Genomic DNA, 17,593 nt, shown 5'->3' on the forward strand with positions numbered 1-17,593 from the left:
CAATTCAATCTAGACAGCCCCTTATCATATGATCAAACACACCTCTCATCTGTTGATATTCTTGGAGTTGAAATGACCATAAGAAGTTGAAGAAGAAGGTATCTCGTTCATTTATAATTCAGTTTACCACTTACCCTAAAAGTAACATTAAGCTTTTGGAAATATTTAAGCAGGAGAATGACATGATGTAATGTATTAGGGAAAGCAGTATGATAGCCTCTAGGATAACTTAGAAGGAGGTGAAATAGCCCGAGGGGGAGAGGGCACTGACCCAATGTAAGGTCATGGCAGTCGGTACCATAAGAAAGCGGGTTTGGAGAGAGTGTTGGTGGGTTGAGATAGCAGGATGTTGTGATAGAGGGAACATATAAGAGCTTGTGCAGGAGGGAATTGTGGGGAGACTCGGGAAGCTGGGGAGAGGATCCTTCTGGAGTGACACCCAGAACAGACATACAGCAGAGTGTTTTGTTGACTTTATTTTGGAACTGTTGTTTACGCTTCATTCTGTCAATACCATCCCTGATACCACTCTCTCTAATCAATGATTACAACTTTTCCCTACAAGTATTATCTGTCCATTTTTGTATTCCAGACCACCTGCCATGCAATGGACAGTGTTTTCCTCGCACTTGAACTAAAACTTGTCATTTGCAATTATGTATCTGTTGCCAATATCCAAAGTTAAGTGTGTGAGGCTTGTCTCATACCTATGCAACTTATTCTCACAACCTCTTCGTGTTGCCCTGGCCCAACTACCATCTTTCACTTCAATTCACTGAGAGCCTCACTTATGAAATGACCTTGCTGGCTGAGAGATTCTTCCCATCCAGGTGACAGCATCAAGTTCATATTTAGCTCTGCTCTCTCACTTTCTAGAAACTCTTAACTTTTCCATGCCAACTAGGCACTGCTTATTTAACAGCCAGAGCACTCAGAGAATTTACTTGTACTAATATATAGTCTATTATAATTTTCACTTATATAAAATTAGATATTAAATAAGAGTTGAATAATTTAAAAAAAAAAAGTTTGAGAGAGAGAGAGAAGGCATTCCCATTGCTAATTTACTCCCCAGACACCTGCAGTGGCCTGGGATAAGCCAGGAGTTTATGGAACTTATTCACTGACATTGGTAACTCCATCCAAGGGTTTTCTGTGAACTGCAGGGTCATCATCATCATGTCCCAGAGTCTGCATTAGTAGCGAACGGATATTAAGGATCAGAGCTGGGATCAATCCCAGGTATTCTAATTTGTCATATGGGTGTCTTACCTGCTAAACTAAAAGTTCACGTCACTGCTAGTAATCTGACAGAACATTTACACATACTAACTTATTTGCTGGAAAAGCAGCTATTTGTAGAAACTGAGGCATAGAATTTCCACCATAAGGAAATAGCTGCTGCTTGAAGCTGTTTCACAGCAATGCCAGCACTCCCAACCATTACACATTGCCTTTTCCCTTTTTGACTGAGTTCCTCAGGGCTGGGCACACAGCTCATTCAATCTTGTAATCCCTTCTCCTAGGATACATTCAGGGTTTTGTTTAACTATTTAATGAATAAATGAGTGCATGCTGGGAAAATGGGTTGAGCAATTGGGGGTGGAGTCTTGGGCTCCACTGCAAAAGGTGTCATCTGTTGTTTTCCCAGCTTAGGTTCAGCACAAGTTTTTCATGCTTTAAAAATGATTGCTACCGCAGGGATTTGTCACATCGTGGCAAGCCTGGAAGGGAGGTGTCTGTGACTGTCCAGGCCTATCCTGGCAACGTTCACATCACTCTGTGGGAAAGGCTATTCCTAGCCATAAACCAAACAGAGGAAGCAAGACAATTAGGGAAAAACAAAAGAAAGAAACTGTGAAGCTATTCTAGAAAGAATTGTTCTTAGACATTTAAAGGTATCTTAACAGGTTTTGGGTTGTTGAGATCCTAATCTGAAAATGGGACAATAAAGAGAAGAAATGAAAGTGAAGGGAAGTTTGAACAGTGCTATGTACATTTCTTTGATTTACTTTTATATTTAAAAATTGATTAGCTCCTCCCACACTGTTACCTTTATGCATTAAAGACAACCGCTGATTTGCGAGACTTACTTGGAATGCTGAGCATAAATCTAAGCGTAACAACAGAAGTTAATAATTATGGAGCATTTGCACATTCTATGTGACACAATGTCGTTCAATCCTCAGTGTATACTCACATTTTGCATCCACTGATATTTTTTTCCATTGATATATTGGAGACATTGGATTAGAAATCTGAATCTTTTGGGCTAGTGACATGATGTCACTGTGGCATCCAGCTGTTTCACTGGTATACCATTTGGGCATCAGTTCATGTTTCAGGAGCCCTACTTCTGCTCCAGCTCCCGACTTGTGGCCTGAGAATGCAGTAGAGGGTGGCTCAAGTCTTTGGACCCCTGCATGCATGTGGCAGACCCAAGGAGGCTCCTGACTCTTAACTTTGGATCACCTCCACTTTGGCTTTAGTAGCCATTTGGGGAGTGAACCAGTGGACAGTGGATCTCTCTGTCTGTCCTCTGTGTAAATCTGCTTTTCAAATAAAAATAAATAAATCGCAAAATGAAGTCTGATTCTTCTATTATAGGTTGCTTCTGATGGCCTTTCTTTATTGCCTTAATATATGTTTCATTTATATTTTCTGAACTGCATTGGATTTGAGCCTAGGCATTCAGATAATGGAATGTAGGCTTCCCAGTTACCAGAAGGCCTCAACCCTCCCTGTCTTTTTCAATTTCTTTTTCCCTAAGATATATTTATTCAAAGAGAGAGAGAGAAAGAGATTTTCCAGATGCTTGTCCACCCTCCAAATGACCACAATGGCTGGGATGTAAGCATTAAGAACTGGTCCCTTTTATTTTAATTTTTTGCAGTCTTTTTCCCTCTTTCTCTCTTTGAAAGACTGATTGATTCAAAGGCAGCATAACAGAGAATCTTCCATTTACTCCTTCAATGCTCAAATGCCCTTATCAATGAGGTTGGGCCAGGCTGATTGATGACAGGGGCCCAAGTATGTGGGACCATGAGCCCCTGCTTCATTAGCTGCATTAGCAGTAAACTACAGCAGAAACAGAGCCACCAGGACTGGGATATGGGATGCTGGCATTTTTCATAAATGGTAACTTAACCCAGTGTAGCAATCCCTCTTTGCATTTTGTTGGTTTGACCATCATCAGTGACATAAAGCTGTTTCCTTTTGTGAATGAGCTTATAAAAGACTTACTCATATAAGTAATTCTTTCCTCTTTAAATATAAGATTGAAGCCTGAAAAAAGTGACTTCCTAAGAAGTAAGCCATAGGGGAAAAAAATGAAGACCAAAAATACGAAGTTAGCTGTTTAAAAATGTGCCTGAGTTGAGAACAAAGCCAGAGCTGAATTCAACAGAAACAAATCTCTGTCCATTGCTTCCTTGGTTGGGAGTCTGCTTTAGTTACGAGCCAGGCATTTTCTGTATTTATCCCCAAGGAAGATCACATTAGCTCAGCACTTCTTGTTTTGCATTCAGTTTCTCTCCAATTTAACTCGGATCCCATTTCTCTCCACATTCACGCTGACCCTTTCATTGTGGAAGTTCTGTGTGGACCATGCAATTTTTTGAGTGTTCTTGCTTATAATAAAATGATTCTGATATCTTTTAATTAAATAAAAAAATATTTTCTATGTGTATGCTGCTTGAAGGCTTAAATGCACACAAAATATGCACTGAATCCACACCAGATTCTCAAAAACTTGCCATACCTGCTTCTTCTGTTAATCACATATACGTATTGGAGTCCTTTGAAGCAAACCACATGTATTATAAATAATTTTCTAAAATAATGGATATACCACATATTTTTTCTGGAATACTTTACAATATCTTTCCAATAGGTAAAGACTTAACCAAAAAATCATTACAGTATCACTATCATACACAATGAAATTAGCATTCACATTTAATGTTGTCTATTACACAACCCATGGTCTACCTTTACTTATTCAAGCTCTAAGTTTTTTCTTGATTTGTTCAATGAATTAACAAACAGCTAAACATAAAACAGACACCCAACGAGGTGTCTGTTTCAGCTTTGTCTGTGTGCCTCTGCCAATATTGACTGAATTCTTGGTTTGTATCATTTCCTTCCATTTCTGTAGCATCCTGTATAGGTAGGGATTATCATCTCTGTTTTCTGGCCAGAAAGCTCACTGAGAAAGTTTCCATGACTGGTTCCATGATACAGCTCTCAAGAAGCAGAGGCCACATCAGGACCCAACCTTTACAGATGTTCCTCGTCTAGGTTTTACCCTCTCTTCCTATCCCGTTCACAAGGCAGATCTTGGTTCAGTTCATTCCATGCCCACCACTGTGTCTGCCATGGCTTATTTCCTTTCCGCTCTTTGAGAGATAGCCCTTTCAGTGTCCACTGGGGAGGGAGTTGTACTTTTTGTTGACTAGCTTTGGCATAATGCCCCTGTGGCCTTGGGCAAAGGTTTCTCTCTCTCTCTCTCTCTCCCTCTCTCTCTCTCTCTCTCTCTCTCTCTCTCTCTTCCTCTTCCTCCCTCTCTTAGCTGCTGCTCCAGAAACATGATTCCCTCAGTTTTCTTGGTTTTGAATGGTTCATCACTTATAAACAACCCAACAAGCTTTTCAGTTGTATTCACAGAATGAGATCTGATCTTGATTTGCTTTCAGAGCAAAGATAGGAATCATTGCTTTACAGAACATCTCCAGCTTTCTCTAAGCTACTCTTTGAGTGCAGCTCCATTGCCTTTGGTTGACAGCTTGTTACTTAGACACCCATAAGATGCTACCATAACTGTGAAAGACAAAAATATTTTCCACATATGTTTATCTGAAAGATATTCTTTCTAGCAAGTAAACCGGGAATCTTTGGGTTTAGAGCTTTTCTCAGATTTTGGAATTGCAGATGCTTTCTTTTCTTTTAAAGGCAAGACACCCATCAGCCTTAAATAAAAACAGGTTCATATGGTGAGACAATGGTGGTTTTTATTCTTTTTCTCTCACCCTTTGAGTAGATTTCAGGTTGATGCTAACAGGTTTGCACATCTCACCAACATTTTCCAAGCTTCCCTGCTAGCAGAAAAGAGCTGCCTAAGTCAGAGATCTTGGCTGATAAGAGAGTTTAGTGTCACTGATTTGCTTTAATTGTATCAATGTTTCCTAGTATGTGTGCAAGTGAAATTGTGTTCCCATTAATAGTTAAAATGTAAATGTTTCTTTAAAGTGCATTTATGTGGGCAGCAAAACTGAGTCATCTTGAAATATACCAGTACCTAGCAACATTTTGAGCATTTTTTATATACAACGCCCTTTTCCAAGTTACATGACTTAATTCAATGTATCCTTTCAAAGTTAACTAATTGATAACTATTATACTCATTTTGAAAATGAGCAAGGGAAGCACAAAGGGAACAATTTGCTCCAGGACCTAAATTCATTGAACGATGTTAGGAGTTGAGATATTTGCCTCCATTTCTACTGATGGAGGGGGAAGTAAAGTTGATTTTGTACATTTTATGTGTAGCACAATGTGTAGTATGGCTGACTAAAAAGTTCTACATTTCAAACTGCATTGTACATATGTTTAACTTTGAGTTGTCAGTAAGTTACCTGGACTCTTACAGATGTCAATTTAAATGTTTATCTGTCAGTTAGTGTGTGTGCATTTGATCAACTTATTTTATCTTTCTAAATCTGTAGTATAATGATACTATATAATTACTAGACTATCCAGTGCTATTCTGCCAAAGTCATATAACATGCTTTAAGTTTCTAGAGTGATTCCTAGTATATGGTAATTAAAAAGCAGTACCTGATATTATCACCCAGAGGCAGTATTAGTTATTAAGGCTTTGGGCAGACCTTGTTTTTATGACTATAACCTACCCTTGCTGCCTTGAAGAAATTACATCTGTGAAATGATGATGATATCTTAAACCACAGTCGTAACTTGTGAATGAAATAATATAGTCATGTTTATCCTCACTTGATGCCAATGTAAGATCATGTTTTATTTTTTATTATCTTGAACCTATAACTATAGCATAAATTGTTCTGCTACCGTTAATGTTTATATCAGATTCCCTCTTTGATCAACATTCTATCTAGCTTGTTTATAATGCAAATTATTAAGAATTCCATAAGGGTGTTACATTATAAATTCAGAATATAATTTACTAATATAATGCAATAAATACATTCAAGAAATGGTTGCTGTGAATTAAGGAGGCTGATATGCAAAATGAATGCAGAGGAGAGTAAGCAGCAAAATCTGACTTACATGATGCCCTCAACACATCAAATAAAAATTCATGTTAATATTGTTGATCTCTTGTTAATCTTATCACTTTCACTCATATGTCTTCTAATTAAAAGACAAATGACCTATTTACCTGAAAAATACTGCAGTAAATGTGCAGGGGTGGAAGGAGTGTAAAGTTACACTTTGACAGAAGATTATCGCCACAAAACAGTATAATGATCACCTGTGAAATCTCCTATGCATAAGTCCCCAAGGTTAAATCATAAGAATAATAACGGTGGCATGTTTTTTGTATGATTTTACAGATCTGTTGCTAACCAATGCTATGTGGCATCTGGACTCAATGGTATTAAAAATGCTACAGTCTTTTGGTTGCTATTTTACCCAAGAATGTGTTCTACAATGGATACCCCAGAAAGACAGAAATTAGAGAGGATAAATTCCAACATACATTATATCTGCATTTGCCAAATGACATAGCATTATTGTGAGTGTCCTTGAACTTGGTGACCACCCAACTTCTCAGTTAAAAGAGAATGTTGCTTCATGATTGAAAGTTAAAGTTTATTTCATTTTTCTCACTTATCACTTTAAAATATCTGTGTAATTGTGGGAAGGATTTACCAAATATTCTTGACTGCCTCCTTTTCTAATGGTGTTGTTAGGGTTTGCTGCATTGTATTTATTAGTTTACTGAAAATATTAAGTGGATGTGTTAAATATAGAAGCATAAGTTATACATATTAGTATGCATATATTGCAGTACTAAATGTTATAGTTATTAATAAAATATATACACTATATATCAAGTGTATAAGTGCACTTTGCATATTTATAATTCCAACCATCAGAGTCTAGCAGGTGTTTACAGGGGAGCACTGTAACCACTGGTGATTGTTTCCCAGTTGAACCTCTTTGATGCCTGCCTAGGCCTTAGGGGAAAGGTGTAATTAAAAAGTGGAAGATCTATTTCACTGAGCTCTGTAACCCAGTCAGTGCTGTTGTAACATCATGTGACATTTTACCGCATGGTTGCTATACCAGCAGAACTTAAGAGTGTCCACAAAGGAGCTGTACCGCCTGGGGAGAGGATCAGGAGCAACTGGGTGCTCCATTCACGAGCAGGGCACTTTGGTAACCATGGCAGGACCCAGCAGAACAGTGACTAGAAAGCAGGTTTCTACTGAATTCTGCGGTAAGCACAGATGTCACACAACTGCGCCTCAGGGGTATCTTGGGAGCGAAAATGCAGCCTGTGGTGAAGGCCTGCATGGTGACAGATGCAGGGCTGCCAGAAATACCTGGACAGGACTTTGCCAGAAGCTGGAGCTTCTTCCTGGTGGGACAACTGCATGATGCCTGTGGGGTAATTTATGGAATTATCCCATTGAAACATTAGTATTACCATTAACCATCATGTAAGAAGCAATTAGAATGATATTTGTCTGACAGGGTTCTGGAAATCACCACATTATAAAATAAGGCTATTTCTCCCATACATTTCCCAGGGTATATTTTTAGGTGTGCTAGTTGTTGATAAGCCATGCAGGTGCTACATAACAGTGGTGCTGTGTAGTCACTTCTCAGCAATGGAAGCATCAAGCTTGCATCTACAACTTTGGCCTCATCAAAGACCGATTCAGTCCATTTGTAAGCTTTGTTTTTCCCTTTTTCTCAGAATCCACTCTCATGAACACTGGGTTTTGAGATTCATGTTTTCTTTTTATAAATGAAAATCTTTTTTAAAAGATTTATTTATTTTTATTGGAAAGTCAAATTTACAGAGAAGAAAGACAGAGAAAATTATTTCTGTCTGCTGGTTCTCTGCCCAAGTGGCCCCAATAGCTGGAGCTGAGCCAATCTGAAGCCAGGAGCGTCTTCCAGGTTTTCCACGCAGGTGAATTATCCCAAGGCTTTCAGGCCATCCTCTACTGCTTTCTCAGGCCTTAAGCAGGAGCTGGATGGGAAGTGGAGTGGCTGGAACTAAAACTGGTGCCCACAAGGGATCTCGGTGGATGCAGGGTGAGGATTTAGCCATTAGGCTACTGCGCTGGGCCTGCTTTAATTTCTAAAGGAGTAGATGATGAAACCTCTTGCTGGGAGACAGGTAGGCAGGATTGTGTTGCAAAGTTTGGGCAAGACTTGAAATATCTGCCTTAGGGAGTGGTGGAAGAATTCTACAGGGGTACACAGAAATGTTGCTAAGCATCTCTGATAATAGGAAGTCCCAAATGCATGGAAGTACCTACAAAAGGACTTCAAGAAGCTTATGGGAAAATGGGATCTGAAGCACGAGTCGATTTTTTTTTTATTTGTGAATTTTTAAAATTAGATTTTTGACAATCTTTACGTAGTTAATTAGGGTAAAAACACATGAATCAATTTTGAAGAAATGTTTTATATTGATGCATCATTTCTCATAATGTGCATCTTCCAAGTATTATTAAAGAAAGTAAGAAATTAAGTAAGCCTTGGGTTTTGATTCTGTTAACCACTTGCAACTAACTTGGGTCTGTTCTATGCTTAGCAAGATAAATATGATACATCTGTATCCATCTGGATTATTTACACCTTTACACTGATGTCCTTGAAGGGCTTATTGAAGGAAAACTGCCCCACAAGCCCTGCTTTAGCCTTCCTCAAGACAGAGATGTGTGAAGGGAAGTGAGGCGAGCTGGAAAGTCACATTCAGAATTACACAATGGTCTCTGAGTTGTACAGTGTTGAAAATGGCATTTAAGAAATTGTACTTAGCAAATTAAAATATACATTATTAATCTAAAGACAAATAACAAATAACCAGCCTTCCTTTAGCAAACAACAGACAAAATGGAATAGCACACTTTAAAAAAAATAAATAAAGGGAGAGAGGAGATCAGGCAAGAGTTAGAGTTGACCTTGTTGCAGAAGTACTTGGGAACCATGGGAAGGAGGCTGCCCAGAACAAGACTAGGATGCCCTATTTTGCTTGGGGAATGACTCTGCTCACTTATGACATTCAAAAGGTAGTATACAGGAAAAATTGTGCAAAGAAAAGTGCATGAAATTATGCAAGTAAACCAGGAAGGAAAAGGAATAAGGACAAATAGAATTGAAAAATTGCAGATCAGTAGGAGACCACATGGCTGGAAATTTTCAAGGCTCCTATGCTACCACCACTTATCACTTGTGTGATGTGTAGCCTGAATTTTCGTATGTGTCACAAAATGCACGTACCTGAACACCTGAGTCTCTCTCACTGAATCATGACACTCTGAGACATCTGGGGACAAAGAAGGACTGAGAGGTAATGCCTGCTCACATAAAGGAAGGAAAAAAAATAATCCAATGCATACCACCTGTCCCAGCCTTCAGGCTCTTTAACCAGAATGGCAGAATCTGCACACTATTTAAACTGGTACTTCTCAGCAGTGCTTGTAAGGGTTCTAACACATAATTATGCAAGAAATATCATATGCATGTCCTTTAGAGTGCTATCATATCACATATTTACCCTTAGCATTTCTTCCCACTTAAGATTCTTAATGTAAGGTTTGTATGCATTTATACATTTATTAAAGATAAGAATGCCTGCAAATTATGGTATTCAGCTTCAACTAACTTTGAGTATTAAGTGGGAACCAGTGTGCTATACAGCAATATACAGCACTTTAATCATCACTGTATCGCTCAAGTGAGATTTTTTTTGAAAGATGGAAATAATTATAGATTCACAGGAAGTTGCAAAAATAGCACAAAGAGGTTTCATGCAGTCTTTACACAGTTTTTTTCTCAGTGATTATCTCTTGCATAACTATAGAGCAATGTCAAAACCACAAGGTCTACACTGATATGATGTGTGTTTATAGTTCTCTGCTCTTTTTTCATGTGAGTGGATTTGCGTAACCAAGATGCAGAAGTATTCTACCACAAAGTTCTATTTCCTGGGCTTCTTTTACAGTCACATCCCTACCATCCCTAGGTGCTAGCAATTGCTGCTACTTTGTTCTATATTTTTATAATTTCACAGTTTCAACACTGTATTTAAAAAGACACAGGTTCTGAAACTTCAGAGGCTTAATTTTTATTGGAGGCAGTGCTCCACAGCCCTTGCAAGTCGCTGCATATGCCCTCTTGGTTGTTGAGTAACATGCCATAGTTTGCATGTACTAGAGTTTGTTTAATCATTCACTCCTTGGAAAACAGTTTCATTGTTTCTAGTGCTGGGCTATTATAAATAATGTTGCTGTGAATATTTGCATACAAGTTTTGTGATGTAGGTTTTAACAAATGCATTTTAGAGTTGAGATTTGAGGAGTGTAAGTTCATTCTCTCAAGAGACACTAAAACACAACTCAGTCTCCTCAACACCTAGCTGTTTTATTATGTGTATATTGTTTCTACCACTACCCTATGTTAATGAAGAACAAACTAGTCTATAAACAGCTTGGAAAAGCAATGTTTAGGCTTGTAATTCTTGATAAAATGTTTATTTTAGAGTGCTCTATGCTCAATGATTGCTGTTTACAACACTGTACAGTGTTGCCCACTAATTACTTACAAAAACTATTGTTGGAGCAGCAGCTTTTAGGTACCGAGCCCACTGCTGAGTGTTGAGACATTATGTTCATGCCTGGCCATGAGATATTTTACAAATTCACCATATTTGTGTCATGGAGATAACCTGATCTATATTTATTGCTTCCAAAAGTTTTACATTTTAGTTTGGGCGTGTGTGTTTCTGCATTCAGGTGAGTGTAATAATTATATTTAAATATGCATTCTTAGATTTGTTGAGCTATTTGGAAAACGTACTTTTTCTTGTCTTAGGGAAACAATTGTTGAGAATGTGTGCTCAACTACCAGATCCTAATTTTGCAAGGTACTTGATTCAGTGCTCCTCTGAAGTGAAAGACAGGTGCAGACGGAAGCTGCTGTGGAGCTTGCTGGCCAGAGAGTGCTTTCTTCTGTTAACTTGTGTACCTCTCTCCCTTAGCATGAAAAGTTTATCAACCGTCCACAGAGTACCAAACGAATTTCTACAGATCCGCTAGGTAAGGAATATTTGCACTGTCATTATCATAATGATTTTCCCTCTTACATTTTATGTACGTATGACTCTTTTCTTTAAAAAGAATGGAAAAGTAATTTTTTAACTTAGGTTATTGTTTATCATCTGACTATGTAGATTTCCCTCTGGTAAGTCACAAACATGTAAACCGAAATATCATTCTCAAATATGCAAATAATTAAAGTCAGCTTGAAGAAATCTTCAAGAAGCATGTTGTTTTACTCAGTTAATGTTGTTTTACTCAGTTAATATGTAAATTTTTAGTAAATACACAACTGCAGATGTAGGGAATGTTGACTGACAAGGTGTCTTTAAGTATGTGCAGTTCAGCCCAGCAGTTGAGGTCACTATATTTGGAACTATAAAGGAAACTTGTAATAGTTTGTGTCATACAGAAGTTAGTTGCATAAAAATGCAGATCTCATGGAAGGTGGCTTCTTAACACCCTTGTTTTGCTTTAACTTTTAAGGATACTCATTTTGTGATGGCAGTAGAGGATATTATGGTTGGACTTCAGAGGATACCATTGAGTATGTTTTGATTTCTGGAATAGGCCCACAACTGATTGAGCAGAATTACAATCACTTTACCTTTATGAATTTAGGCAGCTGTATAAGACTCACTAAACTACATAAGGAATAGGGTGGGAATAAATTCAAGTATGATATACACTCTCAGGTATCATACACATTTATGAAAATGAAAATTAGGTATTATAGGAAGAATAAATACACATGGAAGTTTATCAAGTTGAATAATATTAAAGTTTTGAGTTCAAAGAAAGGCATGATCACTGCCATTGTTAATCACCAGAGAATACACACACACTGGTGGAGCATCTTTGGGCTCAAAATTCAAAATCTGAAACATTTTGAGGACTAAGATAGTTCCACACATGGAAAGCTCCATGCCTAATCTCAAAACCAGTCACAGTAAAAATGCAGGCTTGATAAGGATAGTGCATATACCTACCTGCAGGTTATTTGTCTAAGGTATACAGGAAATGCAAATAAATGTCATGTTAGCCTTGGTCCCAATCCTCATAATAGCTCATTACTTTGTACAAATATTCCAAAAATCTGAGAAGTTTCAAAATTCCAAACAAATCCACTCTCAAACATTTCGAATGAGATATTGAGTGTATATCCTCCAATGATATTAATGGTCCTCTATATGTTTGCTAGATAGCTAGATTGTCACACAAGTGGGACATATTGGCACTTACAGAAATCCTTCTAGAGTTAATGTCATCATAATTGTTGTAGGAAGACTGATGATAGAAGAATTTAGATTTTGAATAGGGTAAAACTATTAAAAACTTTAAATGCCAAAATCAAAAGTTTAGAAAATAGGAGGAACCCATAAAAGATTTTCATTGACAGGGATCTTATATAATCAAAATAGACTTGCAAAACCTTGGTATATAAGTTGTGTGGAAGACTAAATAGTCTAAGTAGTGACGTGAATACAAGTTGGAATCCTGGTTACTACAATACTCTAGAAAATAGAGTCCTTGAGTCCTAAAGTAGGGGACATGTCTGAGTATTTGTAGTTAACACTGTTAGAATTTAAAGCAAGGTGATAAGAAATAATGGTCCATGAGAAATTTGAATAATATGTTTTAGATTGCTCACTCGAATGAGCACTTTAAACAGGGGAAGATGTCAAGACATTGTAGATCCGGGATATTTTGCCCATTAGTAGTACATCAGTGAAAGTTGATGAATACGTTCGCAGGAGAGAAACCAAGATGTGTCAATGGAAAAGCAGTGATTGGTTAGTATCAGGGGAAAGAAATTCAGCAAATAGGCAAGAGAGAGAAGAGAAGAGAGGGTATGGAATCCAAATGCAGGAGTGGAGTGCTTCGTGGAAGCGAGAAAGATGCTGAGGTCCAGTTTTTGTATTAATCACGCAGACTCTAGGAAGACTGGAAGCAACAACTTTACCATAGTTTTAAGAGCGTGTATAGAACCTCTAAAACAAGAAGTGGTATGTTGAGGATGAAGAATTTGAAGCCACCCATTCATGCTACACATGAAAGGCTTGTACAGTATAAGGACGAGAAGAAGGAGCCAGGAGCTTGGTGTGGTGGCGGAAGGAAGGAAAGAGGAGTGTGTATGAATGAGACGGGGCACTCCGTCTAGCAGAGGAAGTTAAAGGACCGGTGGAAGGGAAAGTAATTGATGAAAAACACATGCAATCCAGTCAATGTGGAGGCGTCAGATTGTTAAGAAAATGATTTGAAAGTTGAAACTATAGAAACCTACAATGGTTTCGGGTAAATTTGGAGAAATGGACATCAGTTTCATAACAGAATGAGAGTAAGATTGGGAAAGTTGGATGGGAGAAAAGTTTTGGGTTATTATGGGAAAATTTTAGAAAAGGCCATTTTTGGTGGATTCATAAACTACTAAGTTCTGAAATCGTGTAAAACTGCCTAGTGCTTGTTGACCACACTCAACTCACTTTTTTCTATTTGGGATAGTGAGGATGTTGAATGAAGTGTGACTGAAGCAGGATTCAGGGTGATAAACTGAAAGCGAAAGCAAAGAAAGCAACATATATAAAGGTGATGAAAGGCCATGATTGATATTTATCAAGGGCATTCCTGGTTCACAGGTGTATGAAACCGTGCAGGGAGTGATTCAAAGTTGGGTCTCCAAAGGAATTGCGTTGTTGGTGTCGGAAACAAATAACTTCCTAAACAGAATCAAAGGGAGTGTGGCCATGAAAGTAGGGGGGATTGCAATTCAGTAATAATATTGAGAAGTTACAATCAAGGAAGCAGAATAATTCTGGCAGGTGTTAAAACACCAGGGTTGGCCATTAAAGTCGGTTATTAGTTTGGAGTCATGATACAGGTCATTGGATTAATGCACCATGTGGTCACAAGTATGGGCACTTACCTGATGATGGACAGGGCTGCTGATGTAGCTGCCTGCTGATAGCAGGAGATAACACAGAGAGTCCAACTGACCACTCAGTAGCCTAATTATCCAAGTGAATGTATTGCAGAATGCTAGGAGAGTGTTGATTGAAAGTAACAATTAAGACCACAGATGCCTTGGCTCTTTTTCCAAAGTAAATTTCACAGCAAAGTAGCCTGTGGTGTGCACTGTGAATGCAATTTATGGGGAAAGGTAATGGAAGGAGTAGTTCAGTAATAAGGAACAGATATGAAATCTTTGTTCATGTAAGACTGGGGAAACTGTGTTAGAATAGGATTGGAATATGCAAGGGAAAATATGAGCGGTTTTGCTCAGAGCATTGGATTTGCACTAAACAATGACAAAATGACAGGAAAGTGGAATCCTAAGTTTAGGGGATACCTAGGAGCCATGAGAAGATAGTTAATAGTAGGGGATATATTCCAAGATGTTTCAGGGGTGTAAAGCCCAGTGAAACTGTTAGTATGTAGAATGTTCCACACAATTGTTCTTTGGGTAGTGGCCACTGGTAAGTGAGAATATGTGTGTCTGTGTATATGTGTGTATTTGTGTAGTTGGGTGGACATGTGAGGACTGACTAATGGCTGGCATACTTTAGGCATCACATTAGTGCTAATAAAGAGAACTATCATTTTGAAACCGAAGACAAATCCTTTGACATCACGTAGTCCTACCTGAAGGGTGATTGGAGACTCTGACATTTGCATCCACTATGAGCTTGTTAAAAATGCCAGGCTTGCCCCTCACTCCCACCCTGACTCTGATGTGGACTGATGCCTGAAAACCATGTTAACCAGCCCTCTGGGATCTGAAGTATGTTCCAGTTTGAGAAGCACCTAGCCCTTTGCAAGAGCTGGTCCCCTTGGCGGACATGAGTTTAGCACTGGCAGAGATCCAGAGGTCTCAATTGTCTATCTGGGGCAGGTAGATGTGGCGGGTTGGAACAGCACATTTCCCGGAGAAGCGTCCTAACACCACGTGTTCTGCATGTGCCCCACAGAAGTGCTTTGGGATAACTTGCTGCACTGGCTGGCAGAGGAGCTTTCGGAAGAAAATGCTGAGGCTCTTTCCACCTGCCTCCCTGTGCGCCGCAGCAGCGTGCAGCTCATCAGGCTCAAGCACCCTGGCGATCTCACAGAACAGATCCATGAGCTTCTCTGCGTCTGGAAAAAATCGCTGCCTACATCCACGGACAAACTTCGCCTGCTGGCCCGCCATCTCCGCAAGATGGGCAGGAGCGATCTGGCAGAACAGCTCAAATTCAAGTGGGAAAATAAAGTGTTCACTGAGCCACAGCAGTGGTTTGATCTGGTGGCCGAATGAAAACTGCTGCTTCAATTCCAGTCGCCCTAGGAAAGGGCCCATGGGTGGTTTTAAGATTGCGTCTGTCAGCATTCTCTGAGCAGTTTCCAAGTAGCATTGTTTGAAGTAGGCCTATTTGGTAGATGTACTATTGAGAAATCAATTGAGGCAATGGAAAATGGAAACTAATGAAAGGCGTTCCTGGGTGTGAGCGCTCCTTCTGGCTTGAGTGATGTGTGTTCTGCGACCAGGACCATCTTGCGCTCCCACTCTGTTTTGCCTGCATGTGACCTGTGACTTCTCACAAGTTCTCCTCCTCTCCCCCACTCCGACCTCAGTCCCTGTGACACACATTCCCATGGACCCTTTCACAGACACACACAACTTCTTCACATCCAACGGCACATTTTCCCCCAGAATTAAACTATGCACATAATAGTGCCAGAGTAAAACAAATGCAAAAGTGTATAATGAAAGAAGTTCATCTTGACTCATGTAGGAAATTGAAGGAATTATTCCAGTGTGTGATTATATGGGAGTACTTAAGAGAGGTCTTAAAAAATAATTAACCCCCCCGATAACAACCACAGAAGTTTATTTTGATATAGAAAGTTTGAAATCCACACACAGATGTTTAACAGTATGAATTTTCCATGAATGCTTTGAAATGCCCTCTTGTGTAGTATCTGTACCCTATTTTGGGAAACTACAATTAAACCTTTGGCATAATCAGTACTGAGGTGCCCATTTTACACACAGGGACAAGAACGTGCTCCCATTTTCAGTGGTGCCAAACGACATCAGTTTCACTAATGAGGACTCATTACCATCATCATTGTGCTGGTTATTAATCACAATTTTATAAGCAAAACCTTAAGCTTGTTTTATTTGTCAGCAAAACATGCTCTTCAGTCAGTCACCATGATTCAATACTGTATCTGAAGCTTCCATTCTTGATTAGAGCAACTGCTTATTACTAAAATGTAGATTAAATGAACACAAGTAATGTCAGGTTCTATACTCTAGTGTTTTAGCACACAATAGAAACAAGTAAGCTAGCTAGGTTGAGAGAACATCCAAATGCAGCTTCCAAAATGGTTAAATTCTGATGCACATTTCTTTCTCGAAGCGTTTGTCTGACTGCTTGGCACAGTGATTAAGAAGCAGAGTGCTTCAGTTCATGACTTGGTTTCACTTTCAGCTCCATCTTCTTGCTGAGTGTGAAACCTGGGCGGCGGCAGGCAAAGGCCAGAGCACTGAGTCTCTGTCACCCATGTAGGAGACCAAGGTTAATTGGTGGGCTCCCAGCTTTGCCCAGCCCCAGCTGCAGACATTTAGGAGAGAACCCACACACCATCTCTTCCTCTGCGTCTCCCTATTTGTGGCTCTACCTTCTAAAACAAAAGTAAATACAAATTTAAAATCAATTACATTGAGAAAGACGGAGAAAGTAAGCACCCACTCATTCTTCCCTCCCTCCAAATTCTTAAGTTTTTCCTAGCCAGGGCCAAAGCTGGGAGCCGGGCACTTAATCCAGGTCTCCCACAGGGATGGGAGGTACCTGCTGGTCCAGCATCATCACCACCATCCAGTCTGCATCAGCAGGAAGTTGGATTCAGGAACCAGAGCCAGAAGTTGAACTCAGAACTCCAACATGGGACGCTGTCTTAACCACTACGTTGAACACTCACCCTCTATCTTGGATTCAGGAGAATATTATCGGCATTTTGAATAGAATAATTAATTGTTTTTGTTAACCTGGATTGGTTCATGCATTAGAACACTCAGGATTTATGATCTCTGAGAACTAAGTGCATGATACAAAGGTTCCACCCCAGCAAGTAGAGCATGCAAAATTCCCTTTACTTTGTATTTGAGGGTGAGGGGCAACAGGGGAGGTGTTTTGAATCACTGTAATAAGTGTTGTTTAAAGTTGGATGGAAAGAAAGTAAGCGAAAGACACTAAAGGAAATGGAATGCCAAACCAAGAAGGTTCTCCCTTACTCTT

The 17,593-nt window shown here is 39.2% G+C and overlaps 1 protein-coding gene across 3 annotated transcripts in view; it reads left to right on the forward strand.

Moving 5' to 3' along the window:
• The window catches only part of DTHD1 (death domain containing 1), a 50,744-nt gene extending 34,574 nt beyond the window's left edge, over nucleotides 1-16,170 (forward strand). For 2 of the 3 annotated variants that reach the window (XM_040966124.1, XM_040966125.1), the window contains 2 exons: nucleotides 11,261-11,318; nucleotides 15,284-16,170. In XM_040966124.1, coding sequence (XP_040822058.1) covers nucleotides 11,261-11,318; nucleotides 15,284-15,606 — 381 coding nt within the window. In that variant the 3' untranslated portion in view covers nucleotides 15,607-16,170. The remainder of the gene's footprint in view (nucleotides 1-11,260; nucleotides 11,319-15,283) is intronic. The other variant, XM_040966126.1, reaches the window with a different exon arrangement.
• Nucleotides 16,171-17,593: the final 1,423 nt, after the last annotated feature.

This window comes from Ochotona curzoniae, unplaced genomic scaffold, assembly GCF_017591425.1.
Source record: "Ochotona curzoniae isolate NIBS_2020 unplaced genomic scaffold, NIBS_Ocur_1.0 scaffold_4505, whole genome shotgun sequence".
In the NCBI taxonomy this organism is placed as follows: domain Eukaryota; kingdom Metazoa; phylum Chordata; class Mammalia; order Lagomorpha; family Ochotonidae; genus Ochotona; species Ochotona curzoniae.